The sequence below is a fragment of the Xiphophorus couchianus genome, chromosome 23 (genome assembly GCF_001444195.1).
Source record: "Xiphophorus couchianus chromosome 23, X_couchianus-1.0, whole genome shotgun sequence".
Taxonomy (NCBI): Eukaryota; Metazoa; Chordata; class Actinopteri; order Cyprinodontiformes; family Poeciliidae; genus Xiphophorus; species Xiphophorus couchianus.
The window spans coordinates 7,225,360-7,253,355 of NC_040250.1; the positions used below are offsets into that span (position 1 = coordinate 7,225,360).

Here is a 27,996-nt window from a genome sequence, read left to right on the forward strand (position 1 = left end):
GGGAGGGGAGGGGAGGGGAGGGGAAGGGACAGGCAGCCGTGGCCAGATGGAGCTCTGTTTTGAAGCAGCTAACTGCTGCTGAGAGCAGGACACACTGTCGACTGGTGTGTATCAACCAGAGGAGAACAAGACATCACACCCAGTTGGGGCTGCGATGGGTCAACAAACTGCTGCTGCTGTGTGTTTGTGATGTAGTCGTGTGTTTTGGTGTGGAGGCGCTCTCTGCAGCTTCAAGGTCGACAACCCTTTAGGAAACTTCATGGATTTCTTGTTGTAGCACGTAAAGGTGTCGGTAAACTTGTATTATGGAAGGCCGGACCAGCAAGAAGACGATTGAGAAAGCGGTTGTCCCAGCCTGATTCTGTGACAGAAGCAGAGGGAATGGGCCCAGCCTCGCTGCAGGAGGAGAGGGACCTGGCCAAAGAGTCTGCAGAGATGGAGTGCTACCGCTGCCTTCTGCAGGCTGGCTCCCAGCTGGAGAGCACCCTGCAGCGTAAGTTATCGATGCTGACAGACCTTATGAATTATATCATGCTTTTCAGTACAATCCTTTATGAATTTCATCCTCTTCTTCACAATTTAACAAAAAGAGATGCACTGCAACACATCTCCGCTTACTTTAACCCCAAGTTCCGACAGACGGTAACTGGAGATGTGCAGCTTCACTATTATTGATGTACTAGTTCCTGTAGCTTTGCTTCAGCGGTGGACCAGCGCAGGGATTATGTGAGCTATTTTCAGCCACCCCAGATGGATGCATTTTCAATCTATAGGAAAGATTTGTAGCCGGAATCAATGTATTGTAGATCACTGTTGCAGAGATTAATGTGCCCTGTAGTTTTCATCAAATATTCATAAAAGTAGGTATGACCAAGTTGATATTTATTGTTGGGGCACAAGACTGTTGAGATTTACATTGAAAAATGAAGGATATACTGAAAAAGTGCATGTTGGCTGATTCACTTTTTGAGATTTTCTGCTTGTTGAATCTGGCCTGGATTTGAAAATGGCTTTCTGAGAATAATACTCTAACATTTTCCACTCATTATTCACCCTAATCTTCTTACAGAGTGTGTGTAGAACAGTTTCACATTGTCACAAATCATCAAACAAATTTGGACTATCAAAGGTAAATAGAGTGAATACATGATACAGTCTTTACTCTGGCAAAATAAGCTATCCAAACCAAAATCTGCCTTAGAATTAACCTCCTCCTGAAATCAATTAATTGTTTTTTTATTGGCAACAATCTCAATCGAGATTAATTGACTTGCTGATTAACCTAAGTGGGCATTTTACTGAAGGATTTTTTTGTTGAGAGGATAATTTAAGATTAAATTGGTTAAAGCAAGTCTTCCTGGTTAAGAAGCAACAAATTATGCCAAACACATTAACATCAATGTTTGACTGTCATGTTATCCCCTGGTTCTAAAATCATGTTAGTTTTCTCATCAATGCACTGAACATCTTCCTAACAGTCTTGGTGATCACAAAGATATTTTTTCTTGAGACAGGGTTTTGTTTTATTTTTAGTTAGCAGCACCTTGAAACTTTTCCCATTTTTGCTCAGTATCTTTTGATACATCATTAATGTTGATGTTGCTGCAAGCCTCATTTGCCTTGAATGTTTTAAACATTTTTCTAGGTTCTTTGTGGCTTCATGGATGAGTCGTCAACACTTTCTTCTATTAGTTTTAGTCAGCTGGCCATTTCTTGGAAGGTTCCTGTTCCATGTTTTCTCCATTTGTGGATAATGGCTCTGACTTGGTTTGCTGGAAATCAAAAATTAGAAAACACAAGAGCAAAATGCATTTCAGGAAAATCCATTTACAGTTGATGGAACACACTGCTTGTAATAATGCAGGCATTGCTCTAAGAACTACTTAAATTACACTACTATAGAGACAATATCCTTAAAAACTGCAGGAACATTATTTTACTGCAGTGGTTTCAAACTCCAGTCCTGAACTGTTTGATGTCTTTCTGCTTAAGCACACCTGGCTCATATGTTAGCTCATTTAGACCTCAGTAGATGCTAGTAAGCAGTTTTATTATTTAATTCAAGCATGTTGGAGAGGGCCCACATCTAAAAGTTCAAGTTTGAGACCACTGTTTTATTGGATGCAGGACCATAAAAGAGAACATTTAAAGCATCGTCTCCACTTCATTTGCTGTTCTGTACAGTTTCTTCTTCTGGCTTTTCTGATCTAAAACCAATCTAGCTTTCATGTATCCCAGTGGATGTGTTTTTTTTTCCTCCACTCTGGTTCCTACCAGAATCCTGCCACCAACCAATCTAATCCCTTAAGCATTTAAAGCTTAATTTAGCAAAAACCTCATGACCTAAAATCAGTATGAGGCTCGGCCTCAGCGTTTTATGAAAGTGTTTGTGTGTGAGAGTGTGCTTCTTAGCCTGCCATGGATTAAGAGGTTCTGCTTTTTTGGTGTCTGTGAAATCAGAGCAGATGCAGCATTTATGGGTTTGTGCTCTCTACATTCAACCAGACCCTCTTCATTACACTGGATCTTCTTTTCCAATGTCTGGAAACAGGAGCACACAAAATGAAAATGGTCGCTCTCTCTTATTTTCTTCACTTATGATTTTACTTAATTTTTAAATATATGTTAAAAGTGGAGTTATATAATGTAGAGTGCTTGTTACAGGTGCAGCATGTGATGAAGTAAATGTAGATGGTTATCATTGTTTGGACAACAGAGATAAGCTTCCTGCCCTTAGCTTTGTAAGCACACTGAAGGGATTGGTCTGAAGTAAATCACTGTTTCCATTCACATTTTCTTTTTTCTATCTATGTACGAACAGAAGAGCAAGCAGAGCTTTGGACACTGTGTCCTACAGCATGCTGCATGCCGGCTAAAGAGGTCATGTTCAAACATTTCCAGTGTGAAAAAAGGTTTGTTTTTAATAAAACGGAAAAGTTTTGATATTCTTTTAATTTTTTAATACACAAAGACATGCATACAAGTGCAGCTTAAAAAATCTGAATATCCCCAAAAAGTTCAATACTTTTAATCACTCATTTCAGAAAGTGAAAGTTGTACATTATAAAGATTTATAGTGAAAACCTTTCTTTCAAGTAATTGTGATTAGTACAGCTTACAGTAGGGCTGGACCATATATCAGTAGCAATATACAGTAGACCACAATACACACATTACCAATAGATAATACACCTGATAGAATATTCAATCATTTCACTGAACTACGCAGCATTCTGGTTGATGTAGGCACATGAAAGACTTCAGCCGCTAAACCTGTAATGGCCAGCTAAGAAGGTTTGTGGCATCAATTAATTCACTGCTCTAAATTGCCTTTTATATTAATAGCATTTTATATTTTATTTTTTATTTTATCAACAACTACTACTCAGTGGTAGTTGTTATTGTGTCTTGTCTCTATGCTGCAACTGCGAAGTAATTTCCCTGCTGGGATGAATAAAGTACTTCTATTCTATTCTATTCTATTCTATACTTCCTGTTTGGTTACCTAGCAACAACCTGTTAACCTGGTGTAGCAACAGTGTAGGGTTTTGCCACCATGCTTCATAGCTGCTTAAAAATGAAATACAATGAGATGGAAAGCTGTGGATAAAACTGGAACGGTCACACCACCAGTTTGGTATTATGTCAGATATTTAAAACAAATAAATAATTATTGATATGAACTGATATGAAATGCTATTGTATGTTTTTCAGCCATATTGTTCTGCCCTAGCTTAAGGATTATTACTCTACTTACTGGTGGTTACCATATGACCTCTGATTGCTCCTCTCATCTGAACTGGTCATGCTTTATTTTATTTAGGGTTGTCTGAGTAAAGGGGAAAAATTGGAGCTATGCAGCGGAAATCACATCCCAGATTTCTATTGTTAAAGAAAGTAAACAATGCTTTTTTTTCCTTTTTGCTAATATGCACTACTTTCAATTTATCGGTGGCATGAAATATGCAAAAATATTTTGTTCTTGTAACATGACAAAATGTGAAAAAGTATTATGAATACTTTTGAATAAGCATTATGAAAGGCACACTACATAGATAGGTTGCTATAGCGAAAGCATGCAAGATCGCTGAAGTAGCACGAAGCAATCAATCATTAAAGGAGCTGCTAGTATTTCAGGGTCAAGAGCGAGTGTGGCGTTTCCAAAAAAACTACAAAGTTTATTAACAGCACTGCGGTTTGCTGCATAGAGCTTCCTTCATTTGATAGACACTGGAGCTCTGCATTTTTTAGGCTGACTTAATTAGACTGACTTCCCTCTTAAGGTCAGGAAAATGTGCTTACAAAGTTTCTATTTATCCATTCCAGTTTATGCAAAAACTTAACCCTGCACTTCCTGTGGTGTTAGATATCACCCTACAGCATAGATTGAATTAATAATAATCTTTAACATTTATGTCTGTTTAAAATCTTTCCCCATTCTGCTGTTGTCTTCCAGGGTTGGATATGAATGATCACACAGCTCAAGTGTGACAGTAACTTTATCTTGGATGTGTGTCTCTGCACAGCATCCAGTTCTGCTGCTTTGGTCTGTCTTTGCTCAGCTTCTCTCTGTTACTGACACACATGAAATATTCAGCAGCTACTAGTGGAGCTTATTACTTGCACAGGATTACTGCAGTTGCCTCATGGAAAATTACACCTAGTTTGCTCCTATAATCGCTCTCCAGCCTTCTCTCATCTTTTTTCGCCTATTTCTGCTCCTCTGCACTGATTAATTTTTTATGAGGAAATGATGAAATTTGAGAGAATCGTTGTGTTCTGATCTGCTGCAGATGAAGGCAATATTTTATAAGACTCAAATAAACCAATACATCCATACTGTGTAATGCAGTCTTTGCTGCATTTCTCTTTATTTTGAGGATCAACCAGGATCTGCATTAGAAGAGCTGGAAGTGCAACTTTAACCTTTGCTAACAGTGACATGACAATATTGTGCATCTGCTCTCTATCAGACTGAGCACTGCAGTGTGCAGACAATAGCCTGGTATAAACTACAATGACTATCTTTCCAGTACTGAGAGGAACATCAACTGAATTAAGATGGCCAAATAAATGCTGCTTTATCCTAGAATATGTTGCTGTACAATGAATAAATTCTCTTAATGCCGGCAGGGACTGGAGATCTTAAATGTGTACACAACCCTGGTAATTGTGATGTAAAGAAACTGACGTCATGTTAAACAATTTATCAACTTTTTCTGCCTTCAGAGTGATATACATTCTGCATAATTAAACTGAAAAACACATTTATGGGGGTGAAGTAAAAATATATGAGGTTAGATAAATGTGCACACCTTTAATGTCAGATCCTGAGAAATCAGTCCTTGATTCAGTTTTAGCATTCAGTTGTCAGATGTGCTACTAGGATTTTTGTTACATTATTTGCCCTCTTGAAGTTGTAGTTTAGAGAAACTCTTAAAAGTAAATAAAATATCTTGCAGTTCCAAGTGCACATGACTTCATGAGAACAAATGAGACTGATTTAAACATCATATCCTGTATAAACAAAGTATTTATATTATATTTTCAGTGGGGACGTTTCAGTGGGCAGCACTTGTGTTTTTGAGAAATAGTAATCTGAATTAGAATCAGTTTTATTCACCAAGTTTAACCTTGACTGACTGGCAAAATGTCAAAAAGACATGCATTTCCATTTCATCACTGGAACTGTGAAGCTTTAAAGATGGGAATTGAAGCTGCATTTTTAGCATCAACAAGGTTTGGTTTTCTGGAAACTTGGCTCTGGAGAACAGACAAAAAATGAGTCAAAGAGAAGCCAACAAAATTTATTGTGAGAAATCTTTCAGGAGCAATAATTCAAAACCACTTTGAAAAATTGCAAGAGCTCTGACTCATTGGAAGTAAAGTATATAAAAAAAATTGTGTTGGTTTAAAATTTTTTATTTAATTAAATACTGAGTGGCTTAAGGAACACTTAAATTAATTCATAAATATTCCCAGTTAGTATCACTGTGGTGCATCTCAAGTCTCTCTCTACTTGTGTCATGCTGTAGAGGTGACTGTCCCTTTGAGCCTGAAGGAAGTGGGAGGATATATAGAGAAACAAGTTGCATATCTGTCAGGTAAGTTCTTCTTCGTGATTCAGTTACCTGTGCCACATATTGTATGTGTTATAAAAAGTGATGCTCATGCTTTTGTTTTTCTCCAGGAGGGCGCGGGGAAGACTCGAGCGTCATCATCACCCTCCCAGAATGCTCAGCGTTCAGTGACATTCCAGAGGAAGCTTTAGCCAAAGTCTTTACCTACCTCACCCTCATCCCTCGGTGCGTCCTCCATCGTTTAGCTGCTCTTCCTCCCTGACTCTCTCCCTCTTTCTGCACTGCACCAAATCCTTGTATTCTGAGCACAGCAGGCGCTGCTGATCTGTAGCTCAGAGTCAAATGTCCTATTGATGCCCTTTTTGTCATAACCTCGTCTCTGTGGAGATTAGGGAAGACTGTAAGGTCAGAGGCTTATTATCCTCTCAAATGTTCTATTCAAAGACTGTAATCCATTTAGATGAAGAACACTTAATATGATATTACATAAAATAGTATTATTTGAATTCATGTTTTTGTTTCTATAATAAGCCATAAATGTAATAACTGAAACTAATAACAAGGGTGCATATTTTTGTTTGTAGAACAAGACAACCAGGAGTGAAATTTATCATAATTTTAGACCGAAGACTGGATACATGGGCCTCTATCAAAACCGCTCTAGCCAGGATAGCAGTAAGTTCTCTCTTTCTTTCACTCTTTCTCTTTGTTTGTTTATTTGTTTCTTTCTCTGTTTTCCTTTCTTCGTTTTTGTTAATTTGTTTCTTTCGCTCTTTTCCTTTCTTCGTTTTTGTTTGTTTCGTCCTTTCTTTCGATTCTTTCCTTCCTTCTCTTCTTCTTTCACGCTGTGTCTTTCTCTTGTTGTCTGCTTTAACAGGTTCAATATTTGATAGAAATTCACTGTGCAGTGGTGTATTATTTTTTTTTTAAAATGAACCCAGGAAAATGTGAGTCTGGAAAAAGTTTGAATTTAAACCGAACCCTGTATTGAGGAGTTGCTATCCATGGTCCTGACGCAGATCTTTGTCAGGTCAAGTTTTCCTCCTCTCATTTTACTGCATATTAATGTTAAAATTGCTTGATTTGGGCGAAGCATTGTTTTCATGGGGATCCTGTTCATGCCGTCTGTTGGGAGAGTCCCCTTTGCGTATCGCTGCAAACGCATGAATAAGCAAAAACTGTGCGATGACGCGGGAAGCTCAGGCGGGGAGAAAGGATGAGGAGGAAGCCGGGCGGGCGGAGGAAATGTTGCAGAGATGCGCTGCCGCCCTCCATCGCAGAAGCACAGGGCGGCAGCAGAGCTCCGGCTGTTGCCAGGCGGTCAAGAAAAGGAGCCGCACATCTTACCTTGGCACCGAATTTCCCGCGGTTAACCGGGAAATTATATTGTCTAGAGATGGCTTCCGACACCATGACCGATTGCTTTTTTCACCGAGGGATGCCAAAGATCCGGAGGAGCCCGGTAACGAGCGCCTTCTGTATTCTGGTTCTAGGTGTTAAGAGTTTGGGGTTAAGTTTTTAGACGGGCAGGGTGTATGCTGCAGCGGCGCAGACTGTAGCACTGCGGTGCAGAGGGATCTTCTGCTTAGTCATGCAGCCGGCTGTCTGCACGTCCTGCACAAACCCGGTGATAGATTACATTTTTATCTCCAAATAAGAAGATAAAAATGCGTCAGGCTAAAGGAATCTAAGAAGTTGCAACCTGCTAAAACAAAGATAAAGCGTTGCGTAATGGCCACACGTTCAAATGTTGCTGCATGAGTTAGCTTAAAAAAACCTTGAATTTTCTTTAGGCTCACTCAATTTTCTATAGGTTCAGTATACTGTGCTGCTGTCTTCATTAGACCTCATTGTGTCTGAATGCCATCTGGGGGTCAAGCAATGACCTCAACCAACCGAGGGTTGAAATGGTGTTTAAAAAAAAGGTGGGAACTGAACTTTAAATCCAGATCAAATGCAACTGCCTAAGCAACAAAGTCTCATACATTGCAGTAAAAACAAAAGTAAAAACAAAAGTGCACAATGGAGTACAGTGCATCTGAGACTACATCTGAGAAAGTCGATGAGAATATCAGGAGTATTGCATTCATGAAAAGAACAATGAGTTTGGTTATTGGTAACATGATGTCCACCAAAGGCAAAACTGTGTGATTATATTTGGTTCTTCTTTTCTCTCATCAAGGCCTCCTTTCCTGGGAACCTCCACCTGGTCTTGGTGCTCCGACCCACCAGCTTCTTCCACCGTACTGTAACAGATATTGGTTTCCGCTTCAGCCAGGATGACTTCATGCTCAAGATGCCAGTAAGGCAGCTACTCTTCAGTTACCAAATTTGTCTCACTTCATGACAAGGTACACCTCATTATTGTTACAAACCGGAGCTCCATAAGTCAAATGTTTTCTGGTAAACAAATTTCAGTTTCAATATTTGTTTTTATCATGCTATACCATGCTGTCTTGGGATATTTGCCAGACTTTTGGTGGTTCAAAGTGAAAAAATGTTTCATATTATCCATCGTAGTGGATAAACGGGGCATAATTCAAATTTTTGACCATAACAATGTTTTTGAATAACTGAAGACTTAAAAAGTCGCGTGAAAGCAGGTCTTTTTGTGAGCTCTGAGGTTTGTCTTAATGTTTAGGTGGTGATGCTGAGTTCTGTCACAGACCTGCTGCGCTACATTGATGAAAACCAGCTGACATCAGAGTTTGGAGGCACTTTGGACTACTGTCACAGTGACTGGATTGTTTTACGGACGGTAAAAGGATTCACTAACAAGCTTGAGGCCAACATTAAATTATAACTATTAACAGTTTTATTAAGTCATCACAGGATTTTTTGTCTAAGAAAGTCTTCGAGAATTTAACATACTTTTTGTTTGCTTTTCACTACAGGCTATTGAAAGTTTTGCCGTGACGGTGAAAGACATCGCTCAGATGCTGCAGGGCTTTGGCACCGAGCTGGCAGAGGCAGAGCTGCCGGATGAGGGGAAAGCCATCGAGCAACTTCTAGAGACACACACTGAAAAGTACAAAAAGCTCAAGGTAAGGCTGCATGCAAGGTGCATTTACTTACATTACCAAATCTGATCTCGACCTGCATTTTTTAATGTAAATTGGTCTTTGGAAGGATGCAATAAGGTCTGTTTCAAAGGAGGGTCGCCATCTTCTGTCCAACTTGGAAACAACTGGGAAGGATGATGATTCCCAGTGGGATGTGAAGCTGGACTGGGAGACAGTACAGAGGTAAATGGTGTCTTTAATGTTCCCTGCATCCATATAATATGTTTATTCACTACACCTCTGCTACAATGGACTGACAGTTCCTCTTTTAGGCTTCTTGCACAGCTCAGAGACATGGAGTCGGCTTTTGACGGCTTCTTTGAGAAGCATCATCTGAAACTGCATCAGTACCTTCAGCTGCTCAGATATGAGCAAAGCTTTCAGGAGGTGATGTTGTTACGTCATTTTCACTGTTAGAGCACTAGAGGGAAATCTGTGTACATTTGATAAAAATATGCAATAAACCCCTAATTCTGTGAAGTATGCAAAACAATAAAAAAGGGAAATTATATCTTAAGTTGACTTTTATTGCAGGTCTTTAGGTCTTTGCAAACCAGAAATTGGCCAAATGTCTTACAAACAGAAAGACAGAAATATATATATTTTTTTCTGTACCAGTCATTTCTGAAGTTTTAAGCAGGCAGTAGTAGCAGACGTGCTTTAAGATACATGTTAAAACCAAGGTTTTAACACTAATGTTTAATGTTTGCATGTCTGATTTATCTGTTTGTATAGATGGAATTGTGTCTTGAACACCTCATGCATCAGGAGAGAGAATTGTCCATAAATGTGAACACTCTGGCTCAAACAGAGCAGCTTCTGAAAAGACTCAACGACCTGGAAGCTAATGCACAGGTCAGTATTTCTCCAGTTACAATGTTAAAGTCTGATTTCCAGTTTCTTATTCCATGTATTTAATGTGTCTTTTTCACCAAACAAATACAGATTATTTTGATTTTATATCTTAATATGTCATATCATCAAGTACTGCATTTTTACTTGACTTGATTCTATAAGTTATCTAGTTTTAGGATTAAATTAAGAACATTTGTTCTTAAAAAGGGGCTGAATTTATTTTCTTATTTGGCCTGTAAGGTTAGGTGAAGCTGCATTTCCTGGTGAATTTGCAGTTGTTTCATAATCTTCACTTGGTGAAATGTCCAAAGCTTAGAATATTATTTGATAGACTTTTCCACACTTTTCCACTTTCCCTGTCTGCTGTGCTCTTTATTCGTCATGTTCTCCACATCATGATGCTGCCGTCACAGATAGCGTAATTTGATGTTCAGTTTAACTTCCTACACATGGAAATTTGCTTTGTGTCGTCTACAAAGTTGGTATTTGATTGGACCGCATTTTACTTTGGAGTTTCAGAGAAAAGGAGGTCGAATGCAAACACGTCACACTCTTCAGATTTCTATATGTAAAAGAACTTTTTGCACCACTTTCATTTGGTCTATGAAATAAAATCTGGATAAAATATATATTTTCCTTTTGCCTCTACCAGGAAGTGATGTCTCGAGCCCAGATCATCATCCTCCACGGACACCAGCTGTCGGCGGGTCACCATTACGCCATGGGACTCATCATGCAGCGCTGCAATGAGCTCCGCCACCACTGTGACACACTCTCTGCTGCGCTGAAGTCCAAGCACTCTTTTCTGATGCAAACACACCAACTGCTGCTTTGTCTCGGGCAGGTATTAAAAAACACACCTTTTACTTTTTAAACATATAAAGACGTGCAGAAATTGCAAAGCATCTTTCTGCTCTCTGCCTCCAGGCCCAGACTTGGTGTGATGATGGAGCGTATTTGTTAGCAAACCAATTAGTAGACAAATCCCAGTCCAAGGAAGGCGCCCAGATGTCTCTCAGGGAAATTGAGAAGTTCCTGGAGGGGGCGCCGTCTCTGTTGAGCTCAGGTCATGATATTCTGGCTATTGAATATGAGGCTGTCATCACGCCTCAGCTACAGGTTAGCTACAAGTCATTATCTAAAAAGCCTAATCACCATTTTCTCCTCTTCAGCTTTGCTTTCTTTTGTCTCCTTGTCAGACTCAGATTGGGAATGTTTTTGAAAAGCATGCAGCAGTACAGCAGATGATCCAGAACCGACAAGCTTCTTTAAGGAAGCTGGCTGACAAACATGTGCGACCAATCCAGCTGGTGGCCCCCAGACCCGAGAACCAACCTCGCTCCAAGTCACCGCTCTTCTCCCCTAAACACGGTATTCAAATTAGACCAGGTTTTACTAGAAAACACACAGAGACATAACATAAAACTGATCCTCACTGGCAGACTGGCAGACTGGCAACTTGTGCATGTGACTCTTGTAACCTCCTTGATGTTTTCTTAGATTCGACATAGTGTCCAATCCAACTCCTATCACAGTGACAGCAGTTTTTCTCCCATGGTTAGATTATCACATCACAGGTCCTCTCCACGGTCTGCCTGAATGGCCTTGGGGGTTTGCACTGCCACCCCTACAAAATGAGCTAGAAAAAGGACAGATGTTGTCATCAGTCAGTCCAGAGGGAAACAAGTGACTGCTCAATAGCTTCCATGCTACCTTTAATTGTTCATGTACTTAAATAACTTTTTGTCTCATCCTGTGCCTCTAGAGAGGCTGAACAAAACAAACATACAGTAGAGCCAAAAGTTAGCAATTACCTTTTATTGCAAGAACATCTTCAGATATTTTCATTTTTGGGGAAGATGTACTGTTGATCTCTTTCTTTTTTACCAGCTCGGGAATCCATTTGAGTCCGCTGCATTCACACTTATTGTCTTATGTTCTGGACTTGGGGTTTTAAATAGGTTCTCAGTTTGACTCCTATTAACACAGTTATTAAACTAATGAGTCATCATTGTGGGTTTTACAGGTGATGGCTTGAAGTTCACATTTGACATTTCACTTCCTGGCAAGAAATCATCCCGGAAAAGTCCAAATCCCAGAAAAGTGAGAAAACTTTGTTTCTTCATTTTTACTCCTGCTTAATTGTATATTAAATGTCAATTTAATCTAATGATTAGTCCTTGTGATATTTTCCTTAAAAGGATAGTTCAGGAGTTGTGAGGTGAGATTTTGTTAAAGGGTATTAACAGTTAATGCCTTACCTGCAGTAGATAAGATCTCCTGTTATCTTCATTTATGTTAAATTCAGATTAAATCCAGGCCCAGAGGCTGAAGCCAAATCTAGTCCAACAGGGGCCTTGGCTTAAAGTGGACTTTTACTGAATTAAAACAACTTCAAACTCAAAAATATGACAGCAATTCATCTAAATGGCATTTTACATTATTTTTAGACAGGGATTTTCAACTCCAGTCCTCGAGTCCCATTGTCCTGCACATTTTAGTTGCATTCCTGCTCCAAAACACCTGAATGATGAGAGTAGGCCTTTGCAGAACATGCTGACATGATAAGGAGGTAATTCAGCTATTTGATTTCCCTCCTTGGCATATCAGCAGGGTTTTCTGGTTTAAATTAACATATGGTAGTTATTGACAGAAGCTGGTGAGACGATGTGCAAGTAAAAGCCACAAATGTTTGTTCTCATAAAAAAAACAAAAAAAAACTTGCCAGTGGAAATGAGACAACAGTTTAAAGGATTGGAAGTCAAACCACTGTGACACTGCTGAGATTAAAGTTGTTTTATTTGAAGATCTTTTTGATCCCTTGCAGACTAACAATTAGTTTTAGCCTCCTGCTCCAACTAATCTGAATTTATACTAAAAAAGATTCCACTGCAAGAATGATGTTAACTGCCTGTAACGTTTGAACCTCACTCCAAAAGTCCAGCTATCCCTTTAATATCAGACAGCAAATTCAGTGCTGACCTTTCTCCGGTCTTTTCAGATCGAGGTGATTCATGACTACCAGGAGAGTCGGAGCTGCGTCGCGTACAGTCTGGATGGAGACGACAGCCCGGATTTCTTAAAGCGGTAAGAAGGAGAAATCCTTCCATCCATCTGTCTGTCTGTCTGTCTGTCCTCAGCACTGCTTTTGATGTTTAGTCTGTGATTCTCTTTGCTTTGTGCTAACGATGCCATCTGGCTGTCTTTCTCTGTCTTCCTGCGTTTGTTTGTGTCTCAGACATGTAATGAGGGAACTTATAGAGACTGAGAGAATCTATGTGGAGGAGCTGCTGTCAGTGCTGCTGGTAGGAATCAGTTCAAAGAGGCTCATAGTTGGATTTTACCTCATGATATTTGTTTTTGTCACCTATATTTGTTCCCTGAACACACTTTGCTGTTCTTAAAAATTGCAGGGTTACAGAGCTGAAATGGATAACCCAGCTCTGTTGGGGCTTCTTCCGCCAATACTACGCAGTAAGAAGGACATTCTCTTTGGAAACATGCCTGAGATCTACAACTTTCACAGCAGGTGTGTTTTATTAACGAGTCCCAAAGCAGAGTAACACTGGTGCTGTTGTTGGAAAGTCACAGGCTTACTGAACATCTGAACTATGTTACATTACAAAATGATTCAGCAAGGTTTTAAGACCCTACTGCACATTTTGTAAAGCTTCATGTCTTAATTAAATAGATAAATATAAAAATACAAATATCAAACCTATTATAACTAAATTGTTCATACTTGTCAGTTCCAGTGAAAAACAACAAACTTTTTTGTAAATGGAATTTTAATTTCACTTCAATCTTACTTTCTAGTTTTATTAGGAGTAATTTTGCTTAGGGCTACCATCTGACTTGGAATATTAGTTAAAATTTTGAAACTTATCAAAATAATTTTCTGCATCAGTTATTGACTTTTGTCATCGCGGCCAAAAAAAAGAAAAACACAATAAAAGATCAATACGTACAATATCTATTTGAAGTTGTTGTTTCAGAGTTTCTGATCTTTAATCTTCTGTTGAATATTGGTTAAATCATGTATCTGTTAGAAATATAACACATACAAAACAATACACCCTGGGCCAGAGTGTTAAAAAATACTTATTAATAAATAAAGTAAATACAATAGGAAAAAATATACAAATTAAGTAAAATTACACTTTAAAATCAGCAGAATTAAATTAACATTAACAAGACGACAATTTACTGTTCAAGCTTCATACTGACTAAAGTATCCAAGAGGTTCATTTATGACTGATATTGGTGGAGTGGAGATTTATCAATTTCTGGTATTATTCTATGTCTGAAAGCGGAGTTACAGGATATAATTCATATTTGTTTCACTTGCTTTGTCTTGAGAATAAATGTGCTCCTTTTTTTATCTTTCTGATAATTTAGCGTTTTCTTACAAGACCTTGAAGGATGTCTGGAGGCTCCTGAAACTGTTGGAGCTTGTTTTCTCCAGCGAGTGAGATTATAAATATTTATTTAAAAAAATTGCATTATTATTTTTGGGAATTTTTTTCCTTTTTTATTTAAAAATGTATTTTTTCTCAAACTTCAGAAAGAAAGCTTCCAGATGTATGAGATGTACTGTCAGAATAAGCCACGTTCTGAAGCGCTATGGAGACAATTCTCAGACTGTGCCTTTTTTCAGGTAGGTTTTTCAGTTGTAATTACTCTTTCAACTGTCCTAATGTTGTCTGGGGAAACTTTAAATATTTAAAAATTACTATAAGAATGTCTGTATAAATGAAAACAAATACGGTAATAGTAAAAAAAAAAGGAATATCAAAGAAATATTTCAGAAAATATTTGAGTAGTCGTTGCACAGTGTGTGTTTAACAAATGCTAATAATTTAAATAAATGTGATTTCAATAAATGTGATTAACTCAGTAAGTAAAAACCAGAGCTGCATCTGATCATCATGTTTATCTCCCACATGAAGGAGTGTCAGAAGAAGCTGGAGCACAAACTGGGCCTGGATTCCTACTTGCTCAAACCGGTCCAGCGCCTCACAAAATACCAGCTGCTGCTCAAGGTTGGAAATTCATTAAACATACAATTTCCAATTCCAATTTAATTAAAATATCTTAGTTTTAATATTTTATGTGTGTTTTATGTTTTTTTATGTGCATCTTTTCCAATATGTTTGCATGTTTATATTCTCAGGAGCTGCTGAAGTACAGTCCAGATTGTGAAGGCACTTCTGAACTGCAGGGGGCGCTGACAGCCATGCTGGATCTGCTCAAATCAGTCAACGACTCCATGCATCAGATTGCCATTACAGGATACGAGGTTAAAATATTATTTTTCTTCTCTTGTCTTAATTCCTATCTTGTATTTAATTCTCAGTATTATTTACAAAAACCTGAAGTCCTTTCTTCTCCACTTCAGGGGGAAATCTGCGAGCTGGGCCGTGTGCTGATGCAGGGCTCTTTCAGCGTGTGGATCAGCCACAAGAGAGGCTCCACACGCATGAAGGAGTTGGCTCGCTTCAAACCAATGCAGAGACACTTCTTCTTGTATGAGAGGGCTCTGCTTTTGTGTAAACGCAGAGAGGATCATGGAGACGGCAGCGAGAAGACGCCTTCCTACAGCTTCAAGCACTGTCTCAAGGTTGGTCTGTGCACTGCAGGCTGCTTTGGATTGAAGTACTTGGCTGTGATTCACCAGTCATGGACAAGGAGATGATGACAGAGCATTTATTTGTTCCCATCAATCATCACAATCATGAGGGAATTATTAAAAGGAGAAGCCAAACACATTTAACCTCTGAATACTGTTATTTTCTAAAACTCTCCTCCATCATAATCTAGTAATTCATGGACGATGCAACGCCTTGTGTTCACACCTCTTCAATTTGTCTTGTTACAAAAACAAACTTCATTGTATTTAATTGTGGATTTTGTGGGATTTAACACAAAGTAGCCCATAATTGTAAAGTGTAAGAAACATTTTTATGAAAAGAAACCATAGATATGCATTAAGCAATTAAGTTAAAGCTAAAGGCAGATGGCTGTATTTTATTTAGGTGGATCAGAGTAAAGGGGCTGAATGCAGATCAATGAGAAGTGTTGAAGACAGAGAGCCTTAATGTATGGTACTTAAATAACTAGCTAACATTTAGTGCATCCAAGGGAATTCACAAAATTAATGCGTAAAATTATTAAATTAAATTAATTAAATGTGTAGTCCTCCCATATACAGGTCAATCCTGGTGGAACTTCTGGATGTTGTCTTTCTAGATTTTTAAACCTGTTTAGAACATAGACTGCCACATGTTTCAGATGTTGTTTTATGAAGAATCATAAATCTATGGATTATTTTCTTTATATTTTACACTTTTACACCATTGTGTCTGGCTCTCTCATAAAATCCTCCAAAATACATTCATTTCCCTTCACTAATAATATATACGTAGATGAAAGGAAGCAGTTTGCAGATAACTCAGATCAAAGTGGTGTCAGTCTTGGTGTCTTCAACATGGAGCCACCCTCCTGGTCACAGAGCAGGATGTCTTCCTTTGACACTTTTTTTAAAATCTGTTGATGTGCAGAGAGTCACATCTGGTGTGTTATTCTCACCAACCACAGCTCCTTGATTTATTATTGAGGATGTGGGAAGGAAGCGCCGTGTGACTGAAAGAGCAGGAGTTTCTGGGTTGAAACGGGACAGATGTGCTGTGTGGTGTAATTCTGAGGCATTGTTTGTGTTGCTCGTAATAAAACTCCTTGTGTCTGTCTTTGGGCAGATGACTGCTGTGGGGATCACAGAAAATGTCAAAGGTGATGTGAAGAAGTTTGAGATCTGGTACAGCGGCAGGGAGGAAGTTTATGTGGTTCAAGTAAGAGGTTTGATTGTATTAAATTATTGATTTTCAGGCAACATCTGCATTTTAAGCACCAAAATGTTACAAAATAATGAGAATCATCAAATAATCAGAATATATTTGTTCATAGAATGGGAATGATTTTAAATTTTAAATCTTTCAGGCTCCCACCGTGGAGGTAAAGATGACCTGGCTCAATGAACTTCGTCGAATTTTGACCAACCAACAGAAGCTGCTTAGAGGTTCGTCAACGTGGTATATTAAAATATAGAATAGAGCAGAATATCCTTTATTGTCCCACAGTGGGGATATGCAGGAGTACCAGCAGCATAGTAAACGTAAATTGAAGCATGCATATCCAAACTAAGGTAAAGAATATAAAAATATGAATAAGACTTTTACTTTGACGGTTTTGCTAAAATCAGATTTTAGATGTCTTTTCATATTTTCTTAAAAATACAATGAAGTTGGCCTTTAAAGACACTAATTGATTTCCTTTGCACATACACATGTTAACAAAATGTCCAAAATTATAAGATTACAGATTTTTCTGCTGACATATTTCTTTCTTTCTTGAAATAGCATCTTTGAAGTCTTTTTTTAGAAAAAGCTCTGTGCATGTCTCCTCACAACCAGCTGCTCCTCTCCTTCTCCTAGATGAAGCATATCAACATGGCCCAGTGGCTGAACACATGCAGCTCTCTCCTTCGCTCACTGAGAGGTCAGTACCGTTGGAAGCTGTTAGTGCGGTAGGAGCGTGAATGTGGGTTGTATAAGCATAAAAATATACAACCATTTTCAAAACACAAAGGCACCGCCATGCAAGACTATTTGCTTTGTCATATGAGATCGAAGTTTCAGTGAATGTGATTTCTTTTTCATGTTACAATGGTGACTTTATGTGAACAGGCAAAGGCCCGTCTCTGTTCATGTTCACTGCTGTGTAGTTGCCTATCCCCACTCCTTCAAATCCCCCCCCTGCAGGGGCATGCGACCATCCAGAGGGGCCCCCAGGGGCTGTCTGCCGGGGCTGGACTTTGTCTCTCTGTCAGCTGATGTGTTTGTGTGCCTGCGGTACCGGAGCCCCCGTCCCCGGAGCCCCAGGCAACGGCCCCGGTCGCGGCCCCGCTGCTCCCAGCGCTACTGACCTGCCGTAACGTTCAGTGGTAAACTTTGCCTGGCTCGCCTCATCATGGCATGAGGACAGGAAACCCTTTGCTGCTGTGTTTTTGCACTACGAAACCTTTTCTGCTCCCCCTTACTTTCCTATGGCCTCCATTGTGGTTTATAACTCATTCCACCTTGCAGCATCTGTGTCTTGGCAGGTCCTCCATGGCTTTGTTGCTTTGTATCAAAAACTCCCAAATTTTGGGGGATTTTAGAACTGCTGTTTTGCATGTTATGCAAAATATGGAGTTTAAGTTTAATTTTATTAGTTTTCTGTATTATTTTATCAAGATTGGGCTCGTTTTTTTTAGGTAAGAGCTTTCCAAATTTAGGCAGGGAGACTGTTCTTCATTGCAAAACACAAAATCCTTCCAATTCGTTAATAAGACAAAACTAACTTAAAAGTAACTTTTCAGCAAAATATAGGAGCTTCTTTAAGTCCCAAACTCCTTACTTTGATGAAAATGTGCTGGTTCCATTAGTAGATTATTACACTTATAACAAGACATTTTTCCGATGTTGTAAATTAAATAATCTGCCGGTAGAACTAAAACTTTTTCATCGACATTAACAACTTAAAACAAGCTCCTACTTCTTGCTGAAATGTTAGTTTTATCCTATTTCAAATGCACTAAGATATTTTCACTATAAACTAAATAATAATACTTGGTAAGCTTTTTTTTGTTTGTTTTTGCAGTGTTGAAGATCGATCATTTATTAACCAAGTAGTTAATAAAGAAGACAATCAATTCCTTAAATTTGGATCCTTATAAATCGAGACCAGATCTTAGCTGTTGTGAACATGTGAATCCTGAGGGATCCCCCTGTTAAAGATCTGTAAATTTTGCTTTCTGCCTTGAACTGGGAGGCTTACAAATGGCTGTCTAGGCTCTGTGTAACCTGGCTGGTGCATATTTGGTTGTGGCTGCGTGAAAAACATGAGGACAGAGCTGTTATTGACAATTATCTATTATAAAGCTAACCCCTGAGGAAGACATTTATCCTGAGCATGACTGTGATCTAAAACTGTTGGTGTTTTTTTTATTTGTTTGTATTCATAGCAAACAGCAGAGGGCGTCGGTGAGCTCAGAGGACACTGAGTCAGGGAGGAGTAGCCCAGAGCCCCAGTCTCACTCCCCTAAACACCAGCCGAACCGTCGGAGTGAGTAAAATGTCTCTGCTGCAACATTCATGTTTTATAATCAAGTAGATACTTAGTAACAAAATCATAGAAATCAATTTTAGGGGAGCTGATGCCCAACATATTTACTTTCCACACTGCTGCAGTGCTGATTTGCCCCACCGCCATAAACTAATTTAAATATTTGACTTTTCATCCTCAGCAGTTCAAGTGTACTTTGATCTGAAGAACCAGGTACATCGAGGACTTTGTGGAAAAAAGCTATTGAGATTAGCTTTTGATTCTACATTCTTTTTAATGTTCCAGTAAGTTTTAATGTCAACATAGTTACTAAGTATCTACATGGTGCTGGTTATGGTGTACTGCAGACACAAAAGGCTTTTTGAGAAGCTATAGCAGAACGTCTGTCTCCAGGTTGGCCCGGAGCTCATCACTCGGTAGACATCTGCGAGGGTCTGGAGGAGTGGCCTGGAGATCAGGACGCCTTCCTCCCATCTGAGACGGAGGAGAAAAACATGGTCAAACTGGTAAGGGGACAAAAAAAAAGTAAATTCCTGTTTACATTGTCTTGCAAAGACATTTGCTCCCCTGATGTGATGGACAAATGCAATATAGCACATGCATGATGCATGGTTTTTAAAGATCTTTTACAATAAGCATTTTTAAAAGTCATGTGCATTTGAACCACTTTTTGCAGCAATGTATGGTATCACATCTGGAGATTTAGAGATTTTCCCATTCTTCGTTGCAAGACAATTTAGGTTCATTCAGGTTGTAAGTAGGATTAGGGTTTGGACTTTGGCTAGGCTACTCTAACATATCAACATCCTTTGCTCAGGATGTTATGCAGTAGTACAGGCATCTGCAACCTTTACATCCTAAAGTGCCATTTCCACTCTCTGGTCAGCCAAATTAAACTTGTTTATCACCACAAAAGTCAAAATATTTCTTTGAAAAAAAGCCAACTTAGAATTTTAGATAAATATCTACTCTAGAAGATTTGCTGTCATTCTTTTAAGAACCAACATTTTATCTATATTTTTCTGATTTAATTGAAAGATAAACATAAAATTTAGCAAAAAAAGGACAGACCTTTTTTCTTCTTCTGTGGGATGGAAAATGATGTGAAAGGCACACAGATTCCACATCATTTCAACAACAGGTTTAAACATTTTCTACTGGTACTTTTAGTGTCATTCTCTGCAGAAGTGTGATGCAAATATTGCAGGAAAAACCAACAATCATATTTCACCGTGGAGATGTGTTCAGGGGGATGTGCTTCACTTTTTCACCAAACAAAATGTTTTTATAGGCCAAAAAGTGACAGTTTCAAAACTGACAACCCCAGCACCTACTTCCAGATGTTTTCTTTATTTACTAAATAATTTGACAAACTATGAGTTGAAAGCTTTATTGCTTTTTTTTTTAACAAAAGCTTTTTTTGTAGCTACTCTTCAATAATTGCCGGATTTACAGATTTACTAGATAGCTCAGTCAACATCTGAACTGTGAATCTGCGCTGCACGTCCCGTTACCATGTGCCTCTTGTATATTTTAAAATTATACAATTTTCTGTTGAATTAGTTTTTTGTGTGTCACTAGCTTTTTTAAAATCTGTTTTAGACTCCAGGCAAGTACAGAGCTATGGCTGACTGTCCCCAAAACGGACCAGGCAGCATCATCATCAAACGTGGAGATGTTATCCATCTACAATGTGAAGACAACAGGGGGCGCTGGTGAGCCTCACTGGATTGTTCAATAAACTAGGCTTAAAAAGCCTCTAAAAACAATGAAACCACGCAAAATGCACTGTATGTTCATTCATCATATTTCTCAAAACAATTCCCCCATTCATCATGGTGGTGGAAAGGCTTGTGAAAAATCTGAGTCGGCAGCAGGAGGGCTTCATAGCAGCTGCCAGCCTGCAGCTCATTATAGGAAGCAGCAGCCACGAGCGCTCTCCCAGACTGGGAGGTAAAGAAACGTTATCTTCTTTGTTGAGTCATGGTTACCGTTTTATTTTGATTTCTTCTTTACAAAACTTGTGCTTTATTCTTGCAGACCCCGGGAACCTAAAGGTGAGAAAGCTGAGCTCCCCGTAGAGAACAAAGAACAGAGGATGAATCTCATGCTGGATGATGAGCAGAGGTGGAGCAGACTGAGTCATTGTTGTCTCATAGCTGAGGCTGCCAATATCTCCTTTCCTCATAGAGGCTTTTTCCTTCAGTACACTTCAGTTCTTTAAAAGAAGAGACAGAATCAAATGAGCCGATTTCCTCTCTCGGTTTTTATTTTTGACCTTCTGAACAGACGTTTTCTGATGATAGAGATCACTGTAGCAATCACAGGAGCAGTTAAAGCCCTACTGGACAATCAACAGCTGACCTGGTTCATGTTTTTCCCACTTTTTGATGGGTGATAACTCTTGTTCTTCTGGCGCTTCCTCTGCAACATATGCAGTCAGCATGTGAGTTTGCCACTGCAGCAGTGTCTCATTTCACAAACTGTGGACTCAGTGTTTCCCAGCAAATACTTGAGGTTGTTTCTAAGAGTTTGTCTTTCACTTTTTTTCGAAAGGATGAAAGCCAGGATTTAATCCTTAAACTGTTTTACAAATTGCATCCTTTTTTAAAAAACTTTTAATGAATTTCAGTTCATGTCTGTGTAAAATATTTGTTTTTCCTCATGTCGTCACTCTTCTGTACAGTTAAGAGTTTAAATGCCAAAATGTGCCATGCCTTATTGCCTTTTTATTCCTGCTCTTTAAAAGTCTTTGTATGTACTTTTTCTTGGTTCTAACTGACCTCACAAAACATCATCGGGCACTGTAAAAAGGTGGCTTTGTTATGGTTCAAGGCCATTTATCATTATTGCACCGTTTAGGCTTGTAGCTCATGATAGATATTATTCTCTCAAATTGAGAACTATGAAAGAAAAGCAAAAACAAATTAAAAATGCAGTTAAAAGTTGCTGAAGATGAATGATGCTATGGTTTAATGCCACAGGCAGGTGCCACCGCATGGCACAATGTCCACCCAAAGGGAAAGTGGAGAGTGATGTCTCAAGCTGGAATGTGAGTTCATAAGGTGAAGATCCGTATGCCGATTTGTAAAGTTATGAGGAGGAAATGGGGTGAAATGTTGTCTGGGAGTTTGTAACTTAGAGACTTAGCAAACCTTAGCAAAATGTATCGAAGCAGAAATGCTTCCAGATGTTTTAAACTACTTTTTTTCATAAAAGTGTGTTTTAAAATACTTATCCCACTGGAAAACCAATGTAAAAGCTCACTGTAATTTATTTTTTTCATTCTTTTAACATTTTTAGGTATTCCTGCCATACAATTTGTTGATCCTTGGCCTTTAACTAGAAATCCACCTGCTCTCTACTGAATGTGCTCTTTGCTTGCTGCTTTACCTCTTTCACTGTGTTTCCGTTATTCTTGCTGTGCTTCTTTGTTTATCCCTAAATGTTTAAGGTACTGGAAATGCAGGGGAGACATTACCCCCCTGGCAGCAGTTGGCACTTGAAGGACGATACTGTAAAACACTGATTAACATGATAGAGACTGAAGATAACGTATTCCTTGGAGGGTAGCCGAGCGCAAGATGCCATCATCTTACTGACGTTTTCCTGAGAGGTGACTGTCATTCACAGCACAGACAAGAAGGATGGAGGAGGGGTGGGAGAAAACGATGCTGTGCTCAATCAACAGAAGAAAAATGAATCATTTCTCAGCATTACAGCTCAGTAACTCTTTCCTTCCCCGTTAAAAGGGATCCCTTAGAGCCAACATGAAATTTATATGCTTTGTGTTGAACACTTAATTAAATATTGATTACAGACTTATACAATTTATCACATCAAATTGAGTGGCTGCAATAGGCTGTAGTTGAAATGGAAACAAGTCCAGAAAGTGGCAGTGACTGCTACATACCCTGCACCTCCTAAAATGGTAATTTATTTTCTTTCCTGTCATATTGTGAATTATCTGTTAAGTCCCTAAGTAAATCGCACCTCCATATGTACAAAGAAGCTATGCATAACTATTTAGACATTTAGTTAAAGTGATGTGACAATATCAAGATGGTTTCCCTTTTTGCTCCTTTTTTAATCCAAAATGCTGCACAATTTGCACAGATGTCGCTACAGAAGGCAAAAAAGTTGCTTGAATCCTGCTGAGCCATGTAACATACGCTGAACATTTGTTTTTATACTAAAAATGCATGGCATTTTATTTAATTTTGTTTTTTTGAAATATCTTTGGTTCTTTTAAAAGTAATCTAATAATATCAACATATACACTGCAATAACAGTTTTTAGGGTAGCTGAATTTTATTGTTAACACAATGGATGTAAACTAATATGTCTGTATTCTTGTTTCAGAAAAACATGTAAATAATAAATCTATCCTAGATATTTTTAAAATTGTTTGGAAAGTATCTGAAGCTTTGGCCTTGAAAGGTTTGTTTTCTTTCAGTTGCCTGGTGGCTCCTATTTGATGCTCTTGCTGCTTTAAATACATATAATGTATATAAAGAATATATTTAGCTATCACAGTTTATTTATTCTTAAATTTGCTCATGTTTTTGTCCTTATAGATCTTTAGAGAACTGTAGAAAAGAAACACCTTGAAGCCACCAACTCAACTGGTTGATTGGGATAAATGCCAGAAAAAAAAATATCCCTTTCTCACTGTTATGAATGTAAACTTTAATTGGAAACTTGATTATTTTTGAGTTTTTGGAAACAAACACTCCAGATGGCTCTAGAACAGGGATCTGCAACTTTTACACTCCAAAGAACCAGTTATGCCTTTATAAAGGTAAATAAGGCTCACTTAGAGCTGTAAATGTAATATGAGATATTTTAAATGTCTAATAAAAACCACTATTAAAGAACCAACATTTTTATTTCTTTTAAGATTTTAAAATAAAGAGAAATGTTAAAAGTTTTGTAAAAAGCTTCGTCTGTAGCAGATCCCTGGTGTGGAGTGAAGCAAATGACAATTACGTTAAAAAGTATGATGGAGGATCTGTAATGCATTGGACCTCTTCTGTGGGAGCCCTTTAGAGTTCATGGCATTGGTCTCACAAACTGTTTTAAGAAGCATCAGCTATTATTAAGTCCTTACTCCAAAACACACAATAGAAATGATTGACCAGAAACGCATTCAATATTCTTCCAAGACCGTCTCAGTCCAGAATCTGTTACAAACCCTGAGAGGTGATCTAAAGAGAGGACTGTAGAATATTAAACCAATGTTCACCAGTCAGGTTCCACCAAGTTCTGCTTGTGATTCAAAGTCCAGCCATTTGATTCAAAATGATGCAGGACATTAGAAGTTGAGGACTGAAGTTAGACACATGATGTAAAGAGAGAGTATAAAAAAGAATGCAAGAACATTTTAGGATACGACTAAGTGCTTTTTGTATTTCATAAAGAATTTTTGGTAGTATGGTATTAACAGCAAAGTTATGAAACTGGTTCGTCTCATACTTATGTCTCCTTGAAAGAAATTTAAGTTGGATTCTTCCACTTTCTTGATGTGATCCTATGCTGCTGTAATGAAAGATTGATTTATTTTGAGGTGATTTGCTAATTGATGTGCCAAAAATGTGGCCTGCGCTGTATATCAACATCCATGCACAGTCATGAGTCTGGGTATTCCACATCTGAAGCCAGCCTGCGTTTAGTTACACTCATCACATACTTTATCCAGCTGTAGTAAACAGAAACCCGGGTGTACACGCCGTACTTCCCTTCTTTTGCACATTCCTCCCCCCAGCTCACAATCCCCGTCAGGAACCAAGTGTCTCGGTAGCTCTTTGCGTGAGGACCTCCGCTGTCGCCCTGACAGGCGTCTTTGGCCACATTGTAGAATCCAGCGCAGAACATGACAGGAGTGATCCTTTCGTTGCTGCTTTTTTTACACTCAGTCTGATCTATGAAGGGAACCTCAATCTTCTGCAGAATGTTGGAAGTGAACCCCAGGAAGCGAGTGCGGCCCCAGCCGCTCACCGTAGCCGGGGAAGGTTGTTTCATTAAGGCCTCGATGAAAGCCATGGGCCCGATGCAGATCGGTCGGACCATTGCTGAGAAGCTGATAGGGTCTTTGAGGTAGAGCAAAGCAATGTCGTGGTTGTACGTGTTTAAGGTTGCGTTGTAGCGTGGATGTGCGTGTTTCTCCAACACCTCATAGTCTTGCTCTCGGCCCTCCGTGATTTGAGTATTATGTTCCCCTGTTTGCAGAGAAATTTGATATGAATTAAGCTCCATACAAATTAACCACCATTTGTGCTCTTGAATAGAAATGATATGAAGTCCAATTGACAGCAATAAATAGAAAAAGAAATTATTTTTTTCTGCACGTACAGTGGCTTTTACAATTTCTGCCCACCTGAAAAAAAAAAGCCACTAAATAAATTATATTGTTGCAAAGAATCTCACACCAGAAAATCTGATTTAAAATTGAGTAAATGTATTTATCAGGGAAGAAAAGGAAATGGAAAGGGCTGTATTGTTGCAGATATTTAGCTTTAAATAGCAGCTCAGTGTGTCGTCTGTGATTCTTACCCACTCTGACTGAGAAGGAGCCGGACGCCTCCTTCAGACAATGAGCAGCAGTGATGACCCAACGCTCTGAGAGGATGGAGCCCCCACAAAATAACTGACCACTGGGCTTTGCTATCAGTCCAACCTGGAAAAATGAAACTGATGAACAGACTAGGGGATAGAAACAGAATGTTGTGCAGGATGCCACAATGTTCCTGATATCTGTGCGTCTAAACGGTACCTGCCAGGGAATCTCTCCTGGAGCGGCTGACCTCCCACCAACTATACGTTTGAAAGGTGTTTGTGGCTCCAAAGAGATGTTTTCAGAGTGATTGGATTCCCATAAAAGCAGGTCACTAAGAGACTGATTCTGACCAAAGTCGTCATAGTCATACGAATCCAGATCTGGCTCTGTGGTGCTGGCTGCTGCTGTAAGAGTCATGTTGGTTGGAGATGTGGCGTTCAGGTGGTCCGAAAGCCCAGGGTTGTAGAAAGACCTTATGACTGGCTTCACAACGGTTAGTCCAGTTTTCCCACAGGGGAATTCAACTGGTAAAGAAGGAAAAGAGGTTTTAATAAGAACCAATTCTACTTTTTCATGATATTCAGCTGTTTAAATCCAAACCTGTTGCTTCACAGCTGACCCCATCCGACATCAACTCATATCCTGTCGCGCAGAAGCATTTTGCCCCAAAGTTTCCTATTGTGCCACAGAAGTGTTTGCAGTCTCCATTGTTTACGTCACATCTTTTTTGTAAGACTGTGTAGACAAGAAAAAAGGAACCGGGATTAAGCTTCTCCTTTGACACTGCCTTCAAAGACCTGGTGCTAAATCCTTTAAAAATGTCTCACAAGTATAGCATTCATTTTTTTATAAACTCCCAAGAATCAATACTTTTTAAAATAACAATTTTAGGAATTTCAAACATAGCTTTGTTTTTAATAAGATTTTATAATGAAGTTATAATATACTTTTACTATACTATACTTATACTTTTCATTTAGCAACACTAAACCTCAGATTTGACCAGCTTTCCTACACATCACTACAGCTTGATCCCACCACCAACATGTTTCATCATGGACTAATGTGTTCAGGGTGATATGCACTACCTGTACAATGTGGCATGTATTGTACTATTTAAGGCATTTTGGGTCTCATCTGTGTTTATTACACGCCTTGTGACGAACTGCACTTTGTATGTCTGTCATCACACATTTGTTTTTGCAATTTAAAAAAAATTCTTTTGCTACCTTTCATGCTGCGAAAGAAACAAAACACTTTCAGTTTGACTGCAGCTCACAAAACATTCAGTCGTTGTTTTCAGAACATTGAGAAAGACAAACAATCCAATACTGTAACCTAAAGCCAGACTGTTGCTCAATATGAGTCACAAATTCAATTTAGAAACAATTTAGAAACAAGAGAAATTGTTTTTTCATTCTCTGACACTGATACCATGGTGTAAACAAATTTCAGTTGTACGCCAGAGAAAAATACAATTTTCTTAGGTAAAAAAACCCCCCAAAAAACTAGAGTCCAGCTAAAGAAAAATGCACTCACCGATCTCACAGTTTGTGCCAGTGAAGCCAGACACACATGTGCAGATGTAGTAGCCCAGATGGTCTTTGCATGACCCCTGGTTCAGACATGGGCTCGATGCGCACTGATTGCCATCTGAAGAAAGTCAAACACAGGATTTTAACTTTTCGTCATCCATGTTATCCTGAAATAAGCACTTTCTTCTACCTAAAATATCAGATTGAAAAGATCCCTTACCTACATATCTTGACCAAAATGCCATCTAAAACACAGAGTAAGTCATGACCACGGCCACAAACTATGCGAATTTGTTCCAAATACAATGATTAAATACTCACAGTCTTTTCATCATTCTCAAATATCTCCCTGGCTTCTTCCAGGTTACATTTCTCTTCTATACATTCTCTTTCCAGGTTTCCCGGCAGAAACTCCTCGAACCTCCCAGTGTTCTCACGTTTGTGTCTCTTGAGGAAGCTGTCGGCTGTCTTCTCAGAGAGGAGCACATTGTTTGGGGCTAGATATAAAACACAATACACAGAATGGATCTTCTTATTACCACTTTTAATTTTTTTTTTGAAAGTTATTTAATACCTGCCGAGCCAAGGTGAAAGTCCAAAAGTAGCAAAGACAGAAAAACTCGTGCCATCCTAACTTTTAGCGTAAATCCAACAGAAACACTTTGGGCCATGGCTCCAAAGTACAACTCCGTGTTTGCACACTTGTACTCACAATTTGATGCCTGCTTGTTCAGAGAAAAATCAAA

The 27,996-nt window shown here is 38.8% G+C and overlaps 2 protein-coding genes across 9 annotated transcripts; one reads left to right on the forward strand and one right to left on the reverse strand.

Moving 5' to 3' along the window:
* The first annotated feature begins 14 nt into the window (after positions 1-14).
* Positions 15-23,563, forward strand: mcf2a (MCF.2 cell line derived transforming sequence a). Of its 7 annotated transcripts, none has more exons than XM_028009275.1 (30): positions 16-493; positions 6,036-6,104; positions 6,191-6,305; positions 6,665-6,755; positions 8,263-8,382; positions 8,722-8,838; positions 8,975-9,124; positions 9,210-9,325; positions 9,403-9,529; positions 9,878-9,997; positions 10,650-10,841; positions 10,925-11,116; positions 11,197-11,368; positions 12,024-12,100; positions 12,999-13,084; positions 13,236-13,302; positions 13,411-13,526; positions 14,396-14,465; positions 14,562-14,654; positions 14,947-15,039; positions 15,171-15,296; positions 15,396-15,617; positions 16,753-16,845; positions 16,994-17,072; positions 17,488-17,551; positions 19,059-19,159; positions 19,553-19,665; positions 20,762-20,874; positions 21,009-21,112; positions 21,200-23,563. In XM_028009275.1, exons 1-30 carry the CDS (start codon positions 382-384, stop codon positions 21,238-21,240), a joined length of 3,351 nt encoding a protein of 1,116 aa, XP_027865076.1. In that variant the 5' UTR covers positions 16-381; the 3' UTR covers positions 21,241-23,563. The 7 variants fall into 7 exon arrangements, with proteins under 7 accessions (XP_027865082.1, XP_027865083.1, XP_027865076.1 ...); XM_028009276.1 differs by having other exon boundaries at positions 9,415-9,529; XM_028009281.1 differs by lacking the exons at positions 21,009-21,112; positions 21,200-23,563 and adding an exon at positions 19,344-19,443 and having other exon boundaries at positions 15-493; positions 20,762-20,797.
* f9a (coagulation factor IXa) lies at positions 23,249-27,966 on the reverse strand. Of its 2 annotated transcripts, XM_028009285.1 has the most exons (8): positions 27,825-27,966; positions 27,572-27,747; positions 27,471-27,495; positions 27,255-27,368; positions 26,316-26,450; positions 25,932-26,239; positions 25,712-25,835; positions 23,249-25,377 (listed from the first exon to the last, which is right to left on the reverse strand). In XM_028009285.1, the coding sequence occupies exons 1-8, from the start codon at positions 27,919-27,921 to the stop codon at positions 24,788-24,790; spliced, it is 1,569 nt and encodes a 522-aa protein (XP_027865086.1). In that variant the 5' UTR covers positions 27,922-27,966; the 3' UTR covers positions 23,249-24,787. The 2 variants fall into 2 exon arrangements, with proteins under 2 accessions (XP_027865086.1, XP_027865085.1); XM_028009284.1 differs by having other exon boundaries at positions 25,712-26,239.
* Between the last annotated feature and the right edge of the window lie 30 nt (positions 27,967-27,996).